At 32.3% G+C, this 24814-nt stretch overlaps 1 protein-coding gene across 2 annotated transcripts; it reads right to left on the bottom strand.

Moving 5' to 3' along the window:
* Positions 1-3525: 3525 nt before the first annotated feature.
* Positions 3526-16139, bottom strand: LOC108338146 (ubiquitin C-terminal hydrolase 12). Of its 2 annotated transcripts, none has more exons than XM_017574875.2 (32): positions 15943-16139; positions 15519-15588; positions 14945-15095; positions 14697-14854; positions 13935-14200; positions 13628-13846; positions 13429-13537; positions 13228-13343; positions 12905-13003; positions 12156-12265; positions 11113-11187; positions 10595-10673; positions 10366-10512; positions 9498-9578; positions 9251-9370; positions 8069-8191; positions 7521-7598; positions 7337-7425; positions 7141-7249; positions 6788-6856; positions 6601-6711; positions 6316-6371; positions 5998-6175; positions 5815-5916; positions 5667-5738; positions 5397-5462; positions 5176-5241; positions 4909-4995; positions 4662-4778; positions 4431-4505; positions 4237-4323; positions 3526-4071 (listed from the first exon to the last, which is right to left on the bottom strand). In XM_017574875.2, exons 1-32 carry the CDS (start codon positions 15970-15972, stop codon positions 4030-4032), a joined length of 3357 nt encoding a protein of 1118 aa, XP_017430364.1. In that variant the 5' UTR covers positions 15973-16139; the 3' UTR covers positions 3526-4029. The 2 variants fall into 2 exon arrangements, with proteins under 2 accessions (XP_017430364.1, XP_017430365.1); XM_017574876.2 differs by having other exon boundaries at positions 15519-15585.
* Positions 16140-24814: the final 8675 nt, after the last annotated feature.

Below are 24814 nucleotides of genomic sequence, written 5' to 3'. Positions count from 1 at the left end.
TAATGAATTTACTTTTAATAATAACACCAATCATACCCACCTTAATTCTCAATTCTCAATTTTGTTTCATTGCAGAGAGAAAAAAATATGTAGAAGTTCAGAGTATTTTATATAATTTTGAAGTGTGGTTCAACTAACATAGATATAACATATAACATGTAAACTAAACAAACCTTGATTGATTCAAGGATGCTCAAAGATAAATAGAATTAGTTAATCATTTGTAAATTAGTAACAACCTAACAGTGTTAGTTTGATGAAATGTATTTAAAATAAACTTCCCAATTAACTTTGTGCTATGGGAATTTGATTATGACAAGACGAAGGTAAGGTTCCATAGTCTAACATGGTTGTCTTTATAAAAAAGAAAATTATGCTTGAGGAAGCTTTTCGGTCTGTCTCAATACGCGGCTGGTAGTAATGAGTGATTATTTTATGACAAGAATAGTCTTTACGCATCCACAATTACAAAAAGAAAAAAAATAGTCTTCAATCAAGCTTTTAAAAAATTTGAAAGAAAGGTTGAGATCGATCACGTGACCTGACTTAGAGTCAAACGTGATCTTTTTTTCAAATTTTTTAGAAGCATAATAAAAGACTATCATTTTTTTTTCGTAATTATAGATACTACTTGCAGCAATCTCCTATGTTGTTTCAAGAATTCATGGAACAAGGATCAAACTTTAGTGAAGGTTTGATAAGACATGAGCTTTTGAATTGTAACAAGACAAATTTGTCATGTAGGTTACACAACAAACAAGTGTATGAAGGAAAAAGTAAGAAATATTGGAAGATGATCAAGTATGAAAGTAGAACCCAATCCATTAATCTCCTACGCATGAAATATGAATTTTGGTTGCAACCAATCCCAAATATTTGATTTATATATAAGACTTTGTAATAGAAATGACAAGTGCAAACTAATATGGGTGACAGTTTAGAATGAGACTTCGAATGAAGTATGAAATTGAGAACACTTATTGAGAAGAAAGAAAACTTGTTGACATATTGACAATGTTGAATATAGTGAAAACTATATATGGGATTAATCTCTTTTGTGTTGAATATATACTTAGAATATTGTATTTATAATAGAAGAAATATGGGTTAAGTCCCAAATACAAATAAGAATTAATAACAAATTAACTAAAGATAAAAGATAAAGATAATATATTTAATACTCCCCCACAAGATGGTGCATACAAATCGTATGTACTAAACTTGTTACTAATACAATCAATAAAAACTTAGTGAAAATATCTACTTTTACACTCAAGTGATACCAAATTGTTAACGATTTACGAAGACGACATAGAAAACGAAATATCAATCCAAAATGTCACTCCTGAGTAATAAATCTAGAAGGTTACTTTATATAAATCTCTTCTTGCAAATCGTTGTTAAGGAACACATTGTTGACATCTAGTGAAAAAACATGTCATTGTTAAAGAGTCATCACGGCTATAAAAGAACTAACAAAAACTGTCTTTACCATTGGAGAAGAAACATATATGGACAAGTCATTGATGAATAAGAGAGAGAAATCCTAAAAGTTGTAGAGAATAATATTGGAAATGATGGACAACCACGAAACTTCAACTAAGATAACTTTGACAAAGGAAATTACATCAGTAGTGGACGACGACCAATAGCGATTGAAAGCGATAAACTATAACATACTAGGTTGTCATCAACAACAGAGGGTGGCCTTTAATGATAGATAATGATAAACTACAAAGACTATATTGTCATCAATAATGGATGGAACATATTGTGACAAACAACGATAGACTACAAGAACTAGATTGAACTACATAGAAACAGACTTCCCCCTCAAGGCGAATAACAAAAATGACAGTGTATCGATAATAGATAGTGAAGGTGGAAGATCTGATTCTTCAAAAGAATAGTCTCCTTCATTCATCAAAACACCAAGAAATAGACTCCTCCTCAAGAAACAGTGGTGGACAAAGCCAACAGATAGTGAACAACAGTGAAAAAGACACAGTAGAAAACTAACATTAAGATAGCCTGACTAAGATACTCATACACAAGTGTTGAAAGACAAAATTCTTAGAGCAATCATCAACCGAAAACACTAATAGTGTTAGAAGAAACTTAGACAACAAGATTTTGATACCGTGTTGAATATAGTAAAAACTATATATATATTTAATTTTCTTTATGATGAATATACACATAAAGTATTGTATTTATAATAGAAAAAACAAGTTGAACTAAAATATAAATAAAAAATAATAACAAACTAATTTAAAATAAAAACAAAGATAAGATAAAAATAATATCTAAAAGATACCGTAAATTTAGCATAAAAAAATAGTTTTGGCAAAAGTTTCGGCATAAGACAAAATATTTCTTACTTGTTGAATTTACTTTTGGAATTTACTTTTGGAATGTAATTAGCCATCACTTATCCTCTCTTCATTTTCAACTCTTCCTTAGAAGAAGGTAAAATATGCAAGTTTGAAGTGAGGTTCAAATAAAGATAATTTTTCTACTAACATAACATAAACATAATGGAGTATAGAGGGAATTTAATGGAAAAACATAACAGTTACACATGATTTCAACCCACAGATTTTGATTCAATCACCTCTTAGATTAAAAAAAATCAACTAATCATTTTAAAATTAGTAACAAGGTAAGTTTGATTAAATATAGTTAGAAGAAACTTCACAATTAAATTTCAGTACTGAGAATTTGATTATGAAAAGACCAACATAAGGTTCCATTGTCTAATATTGTTGTCTTAATCAAAATGAAAATTATGGTTGAAAAGCTTTACGTACTGTCTTGTGCAGCGGGTAGTAAGGCGTGAATTACTTTATACAATTATAAAAAAAAACAAAAGTAAAAATATATTTTAAAAAATATTATTTATAATAGGTTATTTTATAATATAGTAGTAATAAAATCAATGGATACAACAAACAAAAGCTTTTAACAGTGCAAAAACACCCCATAACTGCGAATGTTTTCTACCATAATTTCTCATACATCATCAGCTTTCACAATTCCAAAACCTACACAGAAAAATCTGCTGCAATAAAACCATCCCTGGTAGCTGAAAGTGAGTCAGCACTAACCAGTTTACAGCTACTGATTTTACTTTCAATCTAAATTGTGAAGGACTAATCATACTTGCAACTCTTGTATTTTATTTTTTTAATGAACTATTAGAGAAAATGTTTCTAACTACACATGGGAATTTAATCTGGCTTAGAGAAAGGATACCCATTATCAATTTACTCTTTCGTTGCATTGGATGGACAGAAAAATTAACTGCTGTATAAACCAGATTATACTATTTTCATTAAGTCGAACAAGGTTTAAAATATGAAATGAAGGAATAGGCAGATGTGGTTATAATAACCCATATATCGATGCATTACTTCTACTCTAAAATTAAATGAGACTACCACGGTAACGCTTATTCACCCGTTCTAAAGATGGGTGAGGTGCAGGAAGAAACAGAAAATAAAAAGGTAAGACAGCCAAAGGAAATGGACCGAATGGTGCGGCAGGAAACTATATTTATGCTATCGGGTTATACTGAGGCTGACAAGTCTCTTTTACAACATTACATTAACTCTGCTACACCATTCCACAGCCCTCACTTAATTTGAAAACTACTGACTGAACAAAATCTGGAAGCAATTAAGATAAACAAAAAAAAGTCAACCAACTATACCCTGTATACACTCACTAATCCAAAAATCTTATGTACTGATACAGTGCAGTGATGATGATCAATGACCTCAACTTGAAGAACTTCCACATTTGGAAGTAGTAAAGCTCAACGGGCTTTGGTCAGCAGATAGTGTTGAGAGCAATGTCACTCCTTTTGACAGAAAGAATTACATACCACAATTTTAATATAAAATCTGCAGAAACCACCTGGATTGCTGATCTCACTAGTTGGCCTATACAGAGTAGCCTTTTGCTGTTTCCCTGTTTTTACAAGCCCATAGATGGAGAAGAATACCAAATTCATCCCACGCAAGTTTTCTAATTATAAATCTTTACTGGCTTCTCAAAAGTATGGCGATTCTGAAACAAAACCCAAGAAATTTGAAATGGTGTGTAATCAAACAAGTTTTCTTAAACTTTAAAACTAAACTTCAGTATTACCAGAACAGTGAGCAAACTCAACAAAAATAAATAGAAGAAAAAAATGTACTTCAGAAAATAGTTCTTGTAGACAAGATTACTCACCTGGTTGACAGCATATGATCTTTTTGGAGCATTATCAGTATGCTCCAAGCCAAGATACTGCTCCCAAGCACCATACACATCTCTCCTCTATATCACAAGATACAATAGTTCACACATATGCAAATGTTACAAAAAGTGAATGCAATTAACACAGCTAGAAAAAAAAAAGGCAATTCGCCAATAAATGGGAGTACCTGAAAACGATTGGATACAATGTCAGAATCCTGAAGGTACTCAGGACGCCCTAAAGAAAAAAAAGCAAATTTCCACTGGCCAAACAAAAATATATATTAAACAATTAGATAAACTCACATCAAATTTAATAATATTTATGGACAATGAAACTTCCACCAAACAAAAGAAAGTGTTAACCAAAATTGAAGAGACATAATATAACCACCGAACAGACAAAAAAGAGGAAATACCTTTGCAAACTCATCATCAGGAACTTGAAGTTTCTTTTGTATTCGAACTTTAATTTCAGTCAAAGTCTCCCCTTCACGTATGACCAAGAAAAAGGGTTCCCCAAAGTTCTGAATTTGCTGTCATAACAAATCAAATGGAAACACATTACAAATGATTTGGCATATAACTAAAGCCGTAATGAAGTATCAAAGCCATCACGATATTACAAACTGCACTACGCAAAATGGATCAAATACAATTATATACCATTTGGTTCTGAGCCGTATCTTTCGTGAAATGATACACATGGATTAGGCGATCATGTGGACCAAGATTTTTCTCCTCTTCTGGAATCTGCAAACCACAAGAACAGCAACTCATTTATATTGTCACAAACTGAAATGAATAATTGATTATGCATTTAGAAGAATCAACTGATGCAATCATTTGAGTAAATCAAAGCAGGAACACTTCATGGATTAAAAGCTAACATCTCCCTTCCCAGCCCACTCAAAAAAAGAACGAGACTACTACCTCTTCTGCACGTAAAGTCCAGTATTGATCATTAATGTTTTCAATCTTCTCATTGGGAGGGAAAACCTGCAGAGAGGCAGGGTAAAAACTAATTACAAGATCACAAGTAAAAGTAACTTCAGTATTATATTGAATTCCGATTATTTGTTAATTTTGATCAGAAAAATATAAAACAATAAACAATAAATGCACGATCAGTTAAAATAGAGGTAACACAACACCTTGTATATCTTGTGATAGAAAACTTCAAGCAACCTAAGCTCGGCTTCAGGGGACGACAATTCCACCTGAGAGAACAATAATAATGAGCAAGAATTATATCAAAAGAGTCACCACTTCAATAACAAACTGGAGCACTCAACAAAAACAGTAAACATGCTTCACGTATTTCCTTTTTTTAAATTAAAGGAGATTGAGGATATGATTTCAGTGGTCAGTAAGAATAATATTTATACATATTAATGAACTAAACAGTACTAAGACAAAAAAACCTTTGTTTTCAGATCATCAAGGACATCCCCCACAGTGCTCTGCTTTGGAAGCCTAATGGTATGAATAACCACCTGAATAAACAGTTAAAAAAGGGTCAGAAAAAATCTAGATAGAAACCAAAATAAAATCAGATGACTATATACTCACTTCATCCTTGGTAGCATGGTGAAATGCAACTTTCAGAGTTTTCAAACCTTGTAATTCTGGCAGAGGGATGTCAAGTACTTCATAGTACAATATGTCCGAAGTCTGACATGCATTAAGGAAAATAAGATGTTTTATTTTAAACAAGAAACAAAAAGAAAGATTAAGCATTAAGTCAATGATTACCTGATTATAGTGAACCAGCATTTCAGACAAATGCTCCACACCACGATACTTAACAGGCTGGGGTTTTGGTTGCTGAGAGTAACAATTGTGTGGCGTAAGCCTGATTATGGATGGATCATCCAAACCAAGTTGTTGAGCCACTCTCTCCACTACATCATCATATTTATAGAGCCTTGACCTATAAATTAATGTTCAGAGTAAATGGTAAGGATGTAATTCCATGCAAAATAATAAGTAAATACTTGCATGTTGTCTCCGCTAAAACTAAAATATATTAGATCTAATGATTTGCTCTCCAATAAATTACACGATGCTTACATCTCGAGGCAGAAGTCATCTTCCTTGGGTTTATCAAGAGACCGAAAGTGAACAACCTAAAATACATGAATTTGATATTACAAAACTAGCAAACATCTTAGAGTAAAAACATAATGAAAAATACATGGTGTATTGGTTACAAACATACAGATATGTGCAGGCATGGACAGAGGAGGAAGGAGGAGAAAATGAAACATAATACAATTGAATGTTGGGTGGTGATAATGTTAGCATCACATCAATCCACACAGATTGCCTTTAAATGAACCCGAAAAAGAAAAGTACCTGGCGGTTGTGCACATATTCTAGGTATGATGGCACATCTGGATAGCGGACATGTTCCTCATTGTATATAGCAGGAGCTTTCTGAAAGCATATAATATCTCCATCTTCTAACTGCAAATTTAGAAAAACAAGTGAATACACCAAACAAAGATAGTAAGACAAAGTGCACCAATGGCGTTTATAATACCTGGCTAGCTCGAAATGTTAATTTCTTATCAATAGGTTCACACATAACATTTGGCTCAAACTTAATTTCCTGCACAATAATAGTAGACACGGTAAATTTACAAATGTCATGGGTAAAGTAACGCATTGTGATCAGAACCTAAAAAATGTTAAAAAAAAAAGGTACGTGCAGAACAGATCTTGAGATATGGCTTATGCTGAAGAACATGATGTACTTTATGCATCATCAATCATCAGTAAGTGTAGTTATTAAACAAATATAAAGTGTTTAGATCATACAAGGATGATGTGCAGTTTAAAAATTTTCATGGTGTTTAACAACTGATAAAATATTAAACGAGAAGAAAAACAAACCTCATATAGTCCAATCTCTTCATCAGGGTCATAACCAGCCATTTTGTTTAATTTCGTCAAGATTTCCAATGGCTTACCAGTATTCTTCACAAAGAGCCTTCCAACATAACTGCCACAAAAGGGAAATACATTGGATGTCAACAAAAATTCATGTTTTGCAAAAACCAGAAGTTCAAATGTAGACATTACTCAGTACCGTAGCTCCTCTTTCTCAGGATCATATAACTTGAAGAAAAGTAATATATCATCCTTTGTCTTGTCAGGTGGTGCAATAGGACGTAAATCCTAAATATTGATGTAGTTTGTCAGAAGGACAGAATTTGAATATTCACGTTCATGCAATCAAATTGGAATAAAACTTCCATAAATACAAATGTTACCAGCCCAAGCTCCACTTCCAAAAACAATTTCAACTCTGCATTGTGAACCTTGTTTGATACCTCTCTCAATTGTCCGACCTGCAATGCAAATCAGATCAACAAAAAGTATGAACAACTTCACATAGCACAGAAATACGTGGCAAAAATTAAGCAAAGCTGGGAGATATAAATAACAATAGAAGTATTCACCACCCCCAACACAAATAATAAAGCAAACCTCAGGGTCAAAAAAATAGTTTAAAAAATCTTTAGCAGTTGCTTTTCTTATTCATTTTCAGAAATAAAAGACAACTACCCAACCATGGGAGAAATGAAATGATTAAAAGCAAAGTCAACACAGAATTAACTGCAGGTCCAGCCTAAGAAATACAAATCCAAAATAAGCAAATCAGCCAGGAATTTAACAAAATTGGCATGTTGATTAGACATGAAGCATAAAACAGATTCAACACACATATGTGGGTTAAACAAGAAATGGATATAAAGATCGAATGCGGGTATGAAAGCAAAATAATACAGAAAAGCTTCAATCAAGCTCAGGAATTTACAGATTGTGCTTCTTCCATGGGTGTCAATGGTCGATTTGGTCGATATGTATGGTTTTGCCGCTTTGCCCACAGCCAAAAGCGCTGGAATTGAACTGGTATGTTAAACTCTTTAGCAACCTCGTCCTGTTAATCACACGGATCAGCCAGCGATCAGATTAAAAAAATGAAAATAGGTGTTTCGAGCAAGCATATATAGGAAAGCATTTATTTTTCTTAATAGTATTTATGTCATAACTGTGATAGATAAGTAACCACGCAGAACACTTTATAAATATTTCATATATTTTCAGTTGCATTTTATTTTTAACTCTTTATGCTAAATTAAACTAAACTACATTAACAATAAGATAACAATGTTTAGTCAAGAATAACTTGAGGTCATTTTTAAGACAATAACTGTCTTTTTCATTCAAGACTTTTCAAATTTCTTTGCCCATGTCCATGTCAATGAAATCTGTGTTTCCTGTCACTTTTGGCTTTTCTTTGTAACATCTTCAAATTCAAATAGAAAATCAAAGAACAGAAACATTTATATGGAATATGTTATCATTCCGCTAAAGCTTCATAAGTTTTATATTTTAACAGTGTTCTAAAACTAACGATCACCTCAGAATAAGCAACAAAAACTAATGATTTTTCTTAAGCAGACATTAAATTTCTAACAAATAAGGCATATTATCAGTATTCCATATTATCAGTATTCCATATCCCAAATCCTAGGTGGCTTATCTCCAGTCAATTGATATCAAGACTACTGATCAACTGTGAACATAATATGGTGAAAAGAAGGGGCAAATTCCATGTCACTGAATCCCTCTCACAAGGAAAAAAAACAAAATTATAGTGTTGCTCTTTCTTTGAAAAATAATTCTACTGAAAAAGTTCTCCTTTTTCAATCCTATTTTGAATTTTTTTTTCCCATTTAATAGCATTTATAATAATATAGTTTTCTGTCAATGGACAGCTTATAACATCCACAACATAAAAGAATCCTAAACAAATAAGGCATGCTGTCAGAAAAGTAGTTTGTCCGGAATTATAATTTTTTTCCAAATAAAAAGCAACTGCTTGACAAGAGAGATTTACTGCAGAGATCAGGTCAAAGCAGACAAGAAATGAATAAGGTATGCCAAGCCAAAACACATCTAGCACGAGAGCTAAAAGTGTGTTTAAAGATTATACCTTAAAAAGGTTAAAAGATGTTTGTTTTTGGACACGGAAACTCCTCACTTTGTCATGGTCTACAAGATCAAAATATATATCCTTTCCAATCTGCTCTGCAAGGTCTTCATCTCGTGCCACCTATGAAGTGTCACATGCTATCAGGTTATATCAAAATACAATTTGATTAGGTGGCACACAGCATATGTGTATAGACACAAACAGTATTCAATTCTGAACAGCAAGTTAGAAACTAGCCACAAGGAACCTTTATAATAGTGTAAAGGTGAGCCTCCGCCTTTTCTTTCTTTTTGTGCTCCTTTTCTTCTTGTTCTTTCTTCAACCTCTCCTGCATTAATCCATTGAAGAAATTGATTGCAAATTTTTCAGAATAAAGCAGAAACAACAGAAAATAGAAATTTAAATGACAACACCAAAATAAGCTTGGTTTGATGTTGGCTTCAAGTACTCCTAATAAATTTCTCACGAAAAAGTTATAAAAACAACTTATTAGTTTATATCATCTGTATACAAGGATTAACTTATATTATATTACACCTATTCTCGTGCCAAAATTAACTTCGTACAAAATGTGGTTTTCATCTAATATAACCATTAAATCATAAATATTACCTACATCACTCATCTCAAATCCAATAAAACTTCAACAATAACAATCAAATTTTTAAAAGTAAATATTATGTTTACTTGTGTACGCAGTGACAGCAAATATGTCTGAACCTAGAATCCAATGCAAACAAACCAAAGCCATCACATGAATGAGGCAAAAAATAACTCTGGATTAATATTAAACTAAACAAATGATTTGTAGTCTATCTTATAAGAACTTTTAATCCAAAGAGTTTTGTATAAAATTACTCTCCAAAAAGTTATTATGTAGTGTAAAAGTATAACTTACTTTACACCAGTGTAAATTAATCTCTCATATGTAGATAGATAACAAGGGGAAAAAATCAGTTCAGAACAGTCATCAAGTAGACTGTAGTATCTGACTAGAACATTCGTATTAAATTAGCCATCTGCATTTATTTACCAAAATGCAGTTGACAAACTTATTACTATTTGACTTGGCATAATTTATATTGAGCCCAAAGTACCTAAGAATGATCACCTACCCTTAAATGTTCGGCGATGTCTTTCTCATCCACATTGCATATTACTTTGTCCTTGTCAGCTTCCCGTATATATACCAGCATATAAGCATTTGAATATTTGGTGAATTTAAAAGGAGTGTTGTTAAACCCAGGATTCGTCTGTGGTAACTGTTAAAATAGGTTTAAACAATCAATAAGTAAACGCTCAAATATGGGGATAAATTCCAGAGCCAAATGAAAAATCAATTACCTCTTCCTCGCCACCATATTGCTCCTCTAATGCCCGTTTAGTGTCTTCTTTAGTTACCCTCTCGTCATCAAATTTATACCTAATAGTCATATACATTCTATTATATATCCCATGCAGTATTTATATTAACTCATAATAATAGGGTACTCTCAACAGACCACTTAAAAAATAAGTATTTCTTTAGTTATCCTAAGTATGCTACACAAGATTATATAGTTGAGATTATAGAAAGTTACCCATATAAATCTATGAATGTGAATTTTCAATTTTCAGTTAAATGCTATCATTTACAAGATATTTTCCTTGTCTGTGTCATGTTTATCACATGTATATTTATTTTCTCAATAACTGTGCATTTTTGCAGGATCCTATGAACCATGTTACAATGAATGCAGCAAAATCAACATTTAAGTATCTTATAATCTGACCCCTGGTAGTCATCATCACTAATGCACAAAAAGCACCTAGTTTATACGGCACTGAACAATTCAGATGTGGTAATTATAGTATATACATACCACTGCTCAGAGAGAGTTGGCCTGATAAACGCGTAATAATGTCCACCATGTACACCACCACTATGAACCAAAACACTGGAAAAAAAATTTAAATCTGTCAAAATATATGCATTTGGATAAAAAGTTGGAATTGCGAACTAATGGAAATCATCAGCACTTTGAAAGAAAAAATACAAAGTTGATGGACTTAATTAATATTTTATAATGGTAATTCCAAAATTTTAATATTAACTATTGTTCCAACAAGATTTAAAAATTCAATCCCCCACTTGATTTGAAAAGTTGAACATGATTATCAAACACGCATGTTGAGTTTACGTTCTCACACCCCCATTGCCCGAGTTGACTGCAATGAATTGGAAAGTCAAAAGGAGTTTCTTTTTAAACCGAAATGACACCATTGATAGTCATTTTCAGTGAGGAAATTTAAAAAAAAATTAAAAAAAAAACTGTAGTTAGGTTTGTTCTTCTCCACCTCACCGAAATGACACCATTGATAGTCATTTTCAGTGAGGAAATTTAAAAAAAATTAAAAAAAAAAACTGTAGTTAGGTTTGTTCTTCTCCACCTCACGGATTAGGGTTTGTTGTTTGGTCTCTATTATTCGTGACATGTCTCTTCTCAATATTTGTATGAACCTATTTATTTAGTATTGTGGACTTATTTTACTCAATTATGCTATTGAAATATTGAATTAGTATGCTATTTCTATAAATTATTTTTTTTCATAAGAAAGAGTTTACACCTCTGGAGTTTGATAACCTTGATCCTGAAAGCTTGAGATGGCAACCCCAAGATAATTTTTTTGTTCTTTCCATTATATATCCTCAAATCATTTTCTCCTTATTTTACTTTATCACTTTTTTCTTTCTTAAGACTGTAGAAGTCATTGATTGTACTTGACTCAAGTACATGGGTAAATTATGAGAAAATATATACTGCTTCCATTACCACAACATTACCTATGATTAAACAATCACCAAGAACCAATAAAAAACAATGTAGTGTAGCAACAAATAGTACTGCCATTAGCACAACATTACCTGTGAAGTGTGTAAAGATTGCGGACATTCCTATCAGCTTCGGGTGATAAATATTTTCCATTCTCACGATCAAGGTCGAGTTGCATGGGAAACTCATAACGGTCATTAATCTACATAGCAGAAGAAAGAAAAAACTTTAATGTATTGAAAAGAGAGTTTAACCATTCCATCAAATGAGAACCCGTGGACAAAAACGTAAAACTAAGTAATGCCCATGATCCCTCTGGCAGAAAATATCCCTTCAGGTGATTGTTTCAAATGATTTAAACAAATTTTAAGTACATATATAAACATGCAAACAAACGAACCAACTAAAAGATTTTCCACGCAGAGCAAAGAAAAGCAAAAAAGAAGTTTCAATTTCAAAAAGGTATTGAGAAAAATGCTTGCAGAAATTCTTCAATATTTTCATCGTTTCAAAAAGGTATTGAGAAAAATGTTTGCAGAAATTCTTCATTGCTTTCATCATCTCGGGGCACTATTGTCCAACACAAGACATGTGCTGAATAACTTTCTTGCATGAAGTAACAGTATTGTAAATGAATACATACCATATATAAAGAAGGATATCATTGTAGATAGTCCAGCATAAGTAATTAAGCTAATCGAAAAATCTTCAATCGTATTAATAGTTGAGCTACAGGAAATTATTTGAACCTTACTCTGACTGCAAACTCTATCATATGGCAGCAAATAAAGTACCTAGAGAAGAAAATATCCTATACACCAGAGTTTGTTTGACTACCAACCTTGACCATGGTATCCCGCATAAAGTCATATTCAAATCTTTTCAGCTGAAGCTGAAGAACAGGAGGGAAATCAATGAATAGGACACCCTTCTTAGCATCCTGAAAAAAAAAAAGAAAAATAGTCAGTTTATATGTGAAACTGTATTGAAAACTTATATATTTGAGTGCATTCAAACAGTAACTATCACAAACTAAAAGGACTCAGTTCAGAACTTAAAAATTTGCAATCAAAAATTAATTTTGTAAAGTCATAAGAACTCAAGATTTAGAACTTCTACAGATGATTTATTGCAACCAGACTCAAATTAACGATTGCAACCAACCTGCAAACCATATTGTTCAGCATGGTATTTGTTGTCCCCTTCAAGACGTTCAACTTCAACATATTTGTCAAAGGAAGCATATACATCAGGACAGCCTTTCACATCAAGCTGAAGGTCTGCAAGGATATGTAAAAATTAATTAGAACCTAGTGGTATGGTACAATTAAACCATAATTAACTTCAAAATGTACATGGAGGTACCATAAAACGACTCCTTTCTAGTTGATTTATAGTCCACATTGATGCATTCAATATAGTTCATATGATGTCCTTCAAATAACTTCTGTATAGTTCCCTCAACAACAGTTCCCTAATGACAAAATAAACATAATCATCATGAAATTAGAGGATCTTCCACAAAAAATGTTATGCACAAAACATCCAAAAGGCCTTCCATTACCTTCATTTTGTCTTCAAGTTTTTCAGAAAGGACTCTGTTCAGTTCTTGAACATCATGCTGCATGAAAGAATCATACGTATCCCATCCAAAAGATTTAGTGAGCTCCTTTGTTGCAACACTGGTGTCACTATACTGGAGCTTGTAGAATAAACTCTGCAATGCCAAAGGGATGCTTGCAGAGGGCATGTCATTCTCTGTTGTTGGCATGTGGTACACAGCCTGAAATATGACCACCATGACACAAGTTCATCACTATCAAGCCAAAAAGCTAAACTTATGAGAGAAAAAAAGAAAAATAGGGCCTGACCTTTCGAAAATAAGGAATGTGATATAAAGTTTGGAGTAGAGAATTCATATAACATGTAGCACCCTGGTTCTTAAGTCCAACATAGCCAGTCTCCTTTTTTGAATCATATGTCCAGTAGTCAACAATTCTACGAACAAGAACCTCGGCCTCAACTACAAGAGTATCATTCACAAGATACCCTCTGGTAGGATCATACAATTCACCGAGCGGCATAAAGGATGTGAAACCCCAATCACTTTCCCGCACATTGAATTGGTGCTGTGTGTCTAAATTGTGTAAAACAAAGTTACAACAAGACATATGACATGAGTATACCTAAAAACCAAGACCATTTTCACTTTCTTCACTTATTACTTTTATTCCATTGTAAATTCAAAAATACAATGTACTAGATAAAAGGTAAAACACTTTAACTTCTCAATACAATACATGCACTAAATAATAAATACTTACCATTACACTTCCATGCACTAAACAATAAATACTTACCATTTGTTTCTTAACCAATAACCAGAGCCATGAGAAAGAGCCTTGTTTTATTTAGCATGTTAGCGATAACAGTTCGTTCAGGATAAGTAATATATCTAGATTTAGATACAATACTACAAGGAAATAAATTGAACACACACACATAAGCTGTTCATAAATTAATTGCAACAAAAATCCCACCATTTTCTATAACTTTAGTTCAAGCAATGATCTTTTCTACACACATATATGGTACATTTTGTAACAATTGCAAGGAACAATTTAAGAGACTACCTTTTCTCACAGAATATTTATTATGGATTTGATTAATAACAGCCAAGCTAAACTGTGCGTATCTACTCCAGCCATAGGGCAAACTAGAAGAATCTGCAACATCCAAATACATGGACAAATAGTCCACATTGTTCCCTTTTGGGAAAATAAGTACCCGCCTGCTCAGCAAAGACAAAATTTAGAAGAGATCATTAAAGATAAGCTCGTCATTAATCAACTAAGCCAATGTGAAAACACATTGTCAATACCATTTATATCCACCAACAACAAATATTTCTGAATACAGCTTCTTCGAATTCATTCTAGAAAAGTTGTCAATTTTCCACGTGAATCTTGTTGATGAAGGATCCTCGACAGGCTGGCTCTCCACAGTGTTGGCAGCATCAGGTTGTGCCACAACTAGTATCATCAAAATCAGTGAAAAAGAACAACTAAGTATCATGCTTTAAATCAGCCCATAACCAGAGAAGAAACCCAAAAAAAAAAGAACTAGGTCCTTTACTTGTTGAAAAAAATGAGTAAATGGAAGAGAAAGAAAGACAATGACACGATCAATAGACATTGAAAATAGACAACATCCCTAAAATGTCAAATAACAAGAAAACACTTTTTGTCTAGAAAACCTAAAACTCTTGGACAAATTTGTCAACTAACAAATGTCTAACAAATTTGTCACTCCCTGTCTCTCTGTCAATCAAAAAATGCATGAAGTGACTCCCGGTCCTCTAAGAGGAACATCAATCAATCACATAAAACCAATATATAGAGTAACAAAATTAGCAGGGGTTTCTCGGATCAAAAGAGTAAGAAAGCAACATGTACCTTCCATGGGTTGGTGATTATTCTCCGCCAAATCAGTGTGTGGGACAAGCATCTCCTCATCCTCCTGCTGCTGTAAGAACCAAACACCAAACAAAAGCTAATAACTATAACCGTACTTCGGATCCACTGAAGAAACAAAGCCAATTAAATCCCCAAAATCCGACCACGAAATGCATCGTAATTGAAGCAAATTCCAGTCTCGCAGATCAAAACCACAACCCCTAAACGAAACCCCATCACTCCCCGCCAACCCAACCCTCCGACCAAAACGACAATCAAATTAACACCATTAGACGGAAGAGCAAAAGGAACAAAATCATGCAAGTAAATAAGACAAAACAAGAAAAGAGAAGCGAAATTGAAAACGCGCGAGTGAATGAAGCCGGAGCACGGAGAAGTTGCGGAGTGAGGGTAAGAGACGTACATCAATAGGAGCAGGAGTCATCACAGTCATGGCGATTACGCAATTGACCTCGCGTGGCGTTACTTGTGGAGAAGCAATGGAAGAGAGAGAAATAGAGAGAAAGAGAGAGATAAAGAGGAGAGAAAAGGGGGAAGAGCACTATATGGAAACGAGATCACCAGAAGCAATTGCTCAGTTTCTATTGCTCGAAGAGGGAGAAATGTCTTTGGTTTTTATTTGGGGGATATACCCACTTTCGGTATTTCACCCTCAATTTCTTGGACAAATTTGTATCTTCCTCTTTCTTCAGACACTGTGAAATAAAATATGGAATTTCTTCCACTTTTTATAAGACCTCTCTTACTCTATATTTACTAGTCTAGTTCTATTTCAAAAAGATTATAATCAATCCAAATTAATTTTCTGCTTTTATTTTTACTATTAGATTAAAATAATAATATATATAAAAAAAACATTGAAGATTATTATTTCTTACATATAGTTATGAAGAAAAAAGAAGTAGGGATTCTTGAAAATTATTAAAATTCTTTTTCGTCTTTTTGAAAAAAGAAATTGACAAGATTTAGTACTATATTTTAAATCTTAACTAGATTAGTTGCCATTATTTTATTAAAATATGTGATCGCATTAAAAATATTTCATGTCAAGAAAAAAAAAAACACATCATCCAATTGTTAAATTAACAACATTGTTTTTAAGAACAAAATACTAATAAAAGATATATCCATATGTTTTTGTCTCTTGTCTATGTATATGCATGGATCAAGTAATAAATATAAATTATTTATTATGACTATTATAATATGATATTGAGATTAAGGATTTTTAGCTCCTTTAAATGAAAATGAATTTTAGATAACAGTGTTCAATAATAATTATTAATTAAAATTATTTAAAACTATATATATATATATATATATATATTTAAATTATAAAAAAATTATAAAAAAAAATAATTACAAAATAAATAAATAGATATCTATAATAAAATTATAAAAAGTATTTATATTTACTTTTATAATTATCATTTTATTAATTTTTATTATTATAAAAAATGAACACATATGTACTAACACATTTGTTTTCATTAATTTTATAATAATGGTTGTTACTGTTGCATTTTCTTCATTTTTAAAAAAGAGATATATAAAGATTAATTATTGTAAAATAATAGTAAAATTTTCTAGCATTTATTCATAGGGACTATTTTCAATAATTATTAATACATACAATTTATTTAATAAATTTTATTGATCATTTGTTTCTTTTTAATATTTTATTTCTGTTAAAGTCATCTATCTCTATTAATATATTATTGGTTAACCAAGTAATGTATATAACTTAATTAAGTATAATGAGTTACATTACTTCAATTTTTACCAATCAAATAAAATATATTGTTGATCTGTAAAATTAAATCTAGGTATTGTTTTAAAATGGTCAGTTTCAACCTTTTTTAAATAACTAAATAGTAGTTAATTGAGTAATAATATGGTTGTTAAATGATTCACTGTCTTATAAGATAACTGTTAACATTATTAAGCAACCTATTTATTTAAAAGTATTTCTTAAATACCAAATAAGTTAGTTTATATATTATATAAATATAATTATATAAGTTTTATTATATGTCAAATTTATTGTTTTTTTATTAATTATATTATCAAATACACTTTTTTAAAATTTAATTATGCCTAGACTCAACAAATAATCTCTCCTAAATAGATTCATTTTAAGAATTACAGGTGTTGGACATTTTTTTTCACCTTTGTAGTTATCAAGAAAGTAAGGTTTTAGATGAGAAAAATCATATTAACTAGTGATAATTAATGAATTTAAAATAAAGTTTTGTTATTTTTTTAAGACATAAGTGGCATAATCATTTGTTGTATGTAATTTGGAATTCAAAGTTTATGGATTAGGAATAACTTTCATGTGGTTCTGATTATATATAGAATTTGAATAACTTTTGTTGTATGTACATATTTCAAATGCATTTAAGGTTCTCAATTTATCTACATAAAACTAAATAACTTCTAAATGCATGTCTTATTTTACTAGTTACATAGTTTAAATCCTTTAGTTGTCCCTATTTATGTGACCTTTTCCCAGTTTGATCCCCTTCTTATTAGAATTCCCAATTGAGTCTTTTATAAGTGCTAATTTGAATCAATTGAGGCCCTGCCGTTAAATTTAGTTAACGGAGTTAAGTTTTTGCACACGTGGAAGATTGATGTGTCAAAATTTTAAAACGTGGCATACTGAGAGTTGAACGTGGAATTTAGTAACTTTTTAAATTTTAATAATATGAATTTCTGAAATGGGATTTAGGGTTCATAGAAGAGTAAGAAGAAGCTACAGGTGGCAAAGAAGATGAAAGTAAATTTGTCATTAAATGGATAGAGGATGACCAAAAGAACCTCATGGATCTCGAAAATTTAGAGCTGGAAAGGAACACGCGATTGGAGAATCTTATTACCAAAAGAAGAAAGGAGATTGATATATGAAAAGAATCTAATAGACTTAGACTTTGTTGATATTCTCAGTAAAAACCCAACCCAGAAAAAACCCAAACAGCATCCAGAGCACCACCGTGAATCTCCTTGCGCGATCTCCTTTCACCTGTAATTCCCAAAATCCAGAAAATGCAAAAAAAAAAAACCGCCATTCTCCCTGAAATCGCGAGTCTTCTCCTCCATCACTAGCAAAGTGATATAACCAAAACCATTGTCAAGTACAAAACCCCTCACCTTGAAGCTGACACCATTCAAGATTTTCTTTTCCCCAAAAGATTTGTACACATCTCTACACTCAATAAGAACATTAGAATCATCATCCTGATCCTGCGTCGCGCTCAACTGTTCTGATTTGTGCAAACCCTAGCAACAACCTTGATGTCAGCCAGATATCCATTGGAAGAAAAAAAAACTTTGTGTGTATCCAGAACCCCAGACTCACTTAACACCAACCCCAACAACAAAATCTGATTACTGAACCAAAAAGCGAAATCAAAGTATAGACATTTACATTGAAATTAACAGGGGAAGAGTCCTGGCTCTTGAAGTTCTGCGGAGGTGCGATGTAGGCGCACACAACCTTCCGGTGATCCCTATGACGGTGGTTAGTGTAACGGAAGGTGTTGGGAGGAGGGATTCTGCTGGAAGCGTTTTATGCAGTGAAGGGTAGAAAGGAGGTGGTGGTTGACAGGGAAACCATGGTAATGAGGAATGAAGAAAGGAAAAGAGAAGAGAACAATGTGCTGAAATCGCCACTCTCCCTGAAACCGCAATCCTTCGTTAGTTAGCCAAACCCACGTCGCGGTAGTACACCATCTCCCCTTCGCGGTGTAGAAGCACGAACAATTTTCCCCAATTTGCTGAAATGCAATTGGGGTGGATTTAATCAACAACCACTTCTCAGATCTACAACCACTTAATCTCCATCCCTTCGTCTGATCTACGACCATTTCTCAGATTTTTAATCTCATTCAATTTGATTGAACCCTAAATCCCATTTCAGAAATCCTAATATTATATTATTACATTTTATCAAAATTCCACGCAAGCCTAAACCATGCCACGTTTCAACTCTCACCATGCCACGTCTTAAAATTTTGACACATCAATCTTCCACCTGTGCAAAAACTTAACCCCGTTAACTAAATTTAACGGTAGGGGCTCAGTTGATTCAAATTAACACTTATAAGGACTCAATTGGTGATTCTAATAAGAAGGGGATAAAACTGGGAAAAATTCACATAAATAGAGACAACTAAAGGGTTTAAACCTAAAATTTATATTCATGTGTTAAATAAAAGTTTTGGGTTTTTTCTATTATACATAAAGTTTGAAGTTTATCACCAAGTTGTATTTAATGTTTTAGTGATAAGTTCATTCTAAAGTCTAATAGTATTTCATGTTGAATTAAAGTTTAAAGTTCAACTTTAATGTCCTTTCCATTATATATAGAATTTGAATAATTTATGTTGGATATGCATATACTATTTTATGTTCTCAATTTACCTAAATAGAATTAAGTGGCTTCTATTGTGTCTCAAAGTTATGGGTTCTTTTTAGTATATGTAAAGTTTGAAGTTTATCAATGACGTGTGTATCCAATATTTTTCATTGACATGTTGAGTCTAATAAAGTGTAATAATATTACATAAAGTCTTTATTACTTGTATAAGCAGTCTTCTTTTCCACAAATCTTAAAATTAGGATAAATTTATTGTTGTATATTGATGAGAATGTTGTTTTAATTTTAAGAGAGATTATTTATAGAAATATTTGTCATCGAACATAAAACTCAATGTAAGTTGTTAAGTAAAAGTATCATTGCAATCATTCTAATGAATGTTTTGTTTCATACTCTTATTTAGTGGAAGTATACATGTACTAAAGCGAAGATATTATCAAAGTCACTCAAATAAGTGTTTCATACCCTCATATAAGTGAATTATTTTCACTCAGGGAGAAGTATATCATATTTTAGTGAATTTATTTATTTTCTTGTATACTTACATTTGTGTCTAATATTAAATATTGAAACCTATAAATAGGTCTTTAGTTTCACTTATCACTTAAATCATATAAACTAAGACATAGTGAAACCTATAAACGCGTCTTTAATTTCACTTATGACTTAAATCATATAAACTAAGACATAATAGGATAAGAAACTTGATGAAAGTTTATTACACATTTAACTCAATACAAGCCTCAAGTCTTGGATGTCTTACTCTATATCTATAGAGTAGTTAAAGTATTAACAAACATTTCTTACAAAATATACTAAATATTTATATGTGTGTGTGCGTGTGTGTGATATTTGTAACATCTCAAATATAATATAAATACCATAATAGAGTCATCACAAAAATTAATAAAGCAAGAACAGTCGACAGATAAGAAATATAAAATTAACTACAGTCATCATGATAATCATAATATAAACTTTATATACAACCCAAAGTCTAAACCAAAACTATATACAACCAAACAAACTAAGGAACTAAGCATTTGTTGGTCCTTCCACTATAACCTACTCCACAAACATCTCATCGCCATCTGCTCACACCTATCAGATGATCATAACCAAGAAAGTAGTACAAGAACATGCAACAAAGCACAAACAAAAAAGATAAGCTAAATAAACAAGACAATTTATATATATTATATTACAAATTCAAACATTAGTTCAAAAATAAACCATAACAGTCCTTTCATCTTATAATGGCATAACCTAGATAAGACTCATCCGAATTAGGTATGAATGTCGAACTATTAGTAGTCTGTGCACTTGTAATGGTAATACAACTGGCTGAAACCAAGCTACCATACAAGGTTAGTTCATTTTAGTTTCCTAGGGTTATGATCAAAGTCTATAGACAAAAACCTCCCTCTACTCTCACCACATGACTCACCCCTCTCTAACTAAGAATGAATTATCATTAGAGTGTCATAATAAACCACTCGTTCAAAGCTTCATACATTCATACAACAATAATACAAGGGACCACCATGTAACCTCTCCACGAGTCATGGAATTATGTCCATCAACCATACTTCCAATACATATATAACCTCAATAATCAAACATCATGTATTTCAATTCATATTTTCCGCATAATCATAAACATAATCATATATAATATCATTTCTAATTCATTTTATAAGGAAATTCATACTCCACAAAAAGTAGTATAAACCATTTATTCAAACCCTCACATACATTGAACACACTTTAAGAATATATAGAAAAACTCAACTAAAACTCTAATATTTTCGCTCAGCCACCAAATTTGCTTACTCAGCTAAAAGTGTCTACTAGCCCACTCGCTCAACCACTATAACTCGTTGTGCAAAAACAAAAATAGTGGATTTTTCTCGCTCAACAACTACATTCACTCAGCGAAAAGTGTTTTGCTCGCTTAGTTAGAACACACTCGCTCAGCCAGACTGCATAATTCTGCAACACCAAAATGGTAGAATTTGCACCCCTCAACTACTCATGACCTATTACATGTATCTTTCCCAAATTCTAACACTCCTAGATTGTATTCTAAACTCAAATGGACCTAAACAAATATATTTAAATCAACCTAAACTCGTTTTAAACTAATTGATCACAAGATTCCAATATAAAATTAACCAAAACCTCATTTTAGAGACCCAAAGAGAATTTCACAAGTTATAGCTCATTTTTAAACAATCTACTGACTCCAACAAGTCAAAAATAACCTACCAACACCCTCTAAAATGCCCATTTATGCACATAACCAAAAATTCAAAATCTCAACATGCAAAACCTCTAATTTAGCCAAAACCCCCTAAGGACTCATCCTATAAGCAACACTAACCATTTTACACTAAACTTTTCTCATTTGACAGCTTAGACAAGTCCTAATAAGTCTCCTAATACACTCTCAAACAGTCAAACATAGTCCACACTGCCTACCTCAAATTCTCATTAGTCAAAACCTCACTTTTACTCTAAATATATCTCTAAATTCAACAATAATACCCTTACATATTTCATACCAGATTTCTTTAAATTTAACAATGCTTACAAGTTTAAAATGACCTCAAAACATCACTCAACTAGTTACTTCATCATTCCAACACTCACTTATGAAATTCACCCATTAAAACCCATATTTTGACCTTAAAATCGAAACAAAAAGACCCTTCTATAAACAGTTCACCTTGCATTCAGTTCCAAACATTTGAATAACTTCATTACACATAATTCAATACAATTTTACACATCACAAACATACAATTCCAACTTATCCACAAAACATGATCAAATTCTCAATTTCATAAAGTCTTCATATAACCAAACATAGACATTTCTTAAAGTTTAACTACAATACATAGAGATACAAATTCTTCTAACATAATCACAAACTAAAACAAAGGTTTTAACTTTCCTTACCTTAGAAAACTCCTATAGTTCTAAGAACCCTCAACTGTTGCTTCCATCGCAATGAACTTCTAGAAAAACCTATAAATCATTGATTGGTGTTTGAAGACAAACCTTAGAACCTCAATTGGACAAGAATTGAAGAAGAGAAGTTCTCAACACATGCAAACATATTCCCTTTGCATGATCATGAACTAAAAAATATCACCAAAAAGAGTAAAAACTTACTTGCTCTAAAAAGTGAATTGATTAGTTTAATAGGTAGTCCTTGTCGCAAGGATCACCTAAACACCTTTTAATTGTCAAATAGATGAATGAGGAATCAGGAATCTTACAGAGATGGTAGAGAGATTAAGAAAGTAATGTTTTAGAGAGATGAACTATGTTTTAGGTAATGAGACAAGTTTAAGAAATTCTATTTATATTATCGACTTATTTTAAAATAAAATATTCGGTCTCATTATTTTAACACACCTATATACTCTACTACTCTATTTACTAGGTTTGTACATTCTTCCCAACAACAAAAAAATTTGACCTCGAAAATCAGACTTACCACAAAACAAATGAGGATAAGACTCTCTCATGACTCCCTCTAACTCTCATGTAGAGTCACATGTCCTTTTATCCCAGATAACTTTGACTAAATTGATGATTTTTCCTCTAAGTTGTTTCGTTTGAGTCTTCACAATCCCAACAGATTGAACTTTCACTTAGATGTCATCTCTTCACATCCTCCACTTCAAGCACATGAGAGGGGTTAGACACATACTTTCTAAGTTGTGAAATGTTAAACACTGGATGAAGATTTGCTAGTTAAAGAGGCATGACTATCTCATAAGCCATTGAATCTACTCGTCTTAAAAGTTGATAAGGACTAATGAACCTAGGAGACAACTTCCTATAACGAATGACTCTGCCTACACTAGTAGTAGGAGTCACTCTAAATAAAACATGATCCCCAACTGTAAACTCCTAGGGTCTTCGCCTATGATCAACATAAGAATTTTGCCTACCATGAGATGCCTTCCTCCTCTCCTGTATGATCTTCACCTTCTCGGTGGTTTGCTGAATCAACTCAGGTCCAACAACACTAACTCTCCCTTATGAAACCAACACAGAGGCATCTGACATCGTTTACCATACATTGCTTCAAACGGTATCATACTAATACTGGACTGAAAATCGTTGTTGTAGGTGAACTCCACCAACGATAACACCTCATCCTAGACTCTCAAATGATCCACTACACACGTCCTCAGCAAATCCTTTAATGACTGAATCATCCTGTTCAATTGATCATTTGTCTAGGGATGATATTTAGAACTCATCTGTAACCTGCTGCCCAGCTTACTATATAGAGACTGCCAAAACTTGGATGTAAACCACAAATCTCTATCTGACACTATGCTCCAAAGTACCCCATGCAACCTCACCATCTTTCTGATATATAACCGTGCAAGCTTCGCCATAGACATCCTCAGATTCACTTCTAATAAATGAGCATTGTTAGTTATCCTATCTACTACCACCCAAATGCCATCATGAACTCTAACTGTTAGTGGTAAATGGGTAACAAAATTCATAGTTATGTTATCCCATTTCCACTCAAGGACCTTCAGCTACTACAACAAACCACTAGGTCTTTGATACTTCACTTTAGCCCTTTGACAGGTCAAACAAGAAGAAACAAATTGTGTTACCTCTATCTTCATCCAAGATCACCAAAATGACTCATTGAGATCCTAATACATTTTAGTTATGCTAGGATACATGCTAAAATGACTTTGATGACCTTTTTCAAGGATCAATCTCTTCAACTCAACATCATCAAGAACATAGACTCTACCTCTAAACCTCAAAATACCATCATCCCCAAAAGCAAACTCTCTGCCTTGCTTTGTACCCATCAAACCCACTGACCTCTGCAACTCAACATCTGATA

Source organism: Vigna angularis, chromosome 7, assembly GCF_016808095.1.
Source record: "Vigna angularis cultivar LongXiaoDou No.4 chromosome 7, ASM1680809v1, whole genome shotgun sequence".
NCBI lineage: Eukaryota > Viridiplantae > Streptophyta > Magnoliopsida > Fabales > Fabaceae > Vigna > Vigna angularis.
The sequence above is the reverse complement of the archived record's forward strand: the minus strand, read 5'-3'. Positions and strand labels throughout refer to the sequence as shown.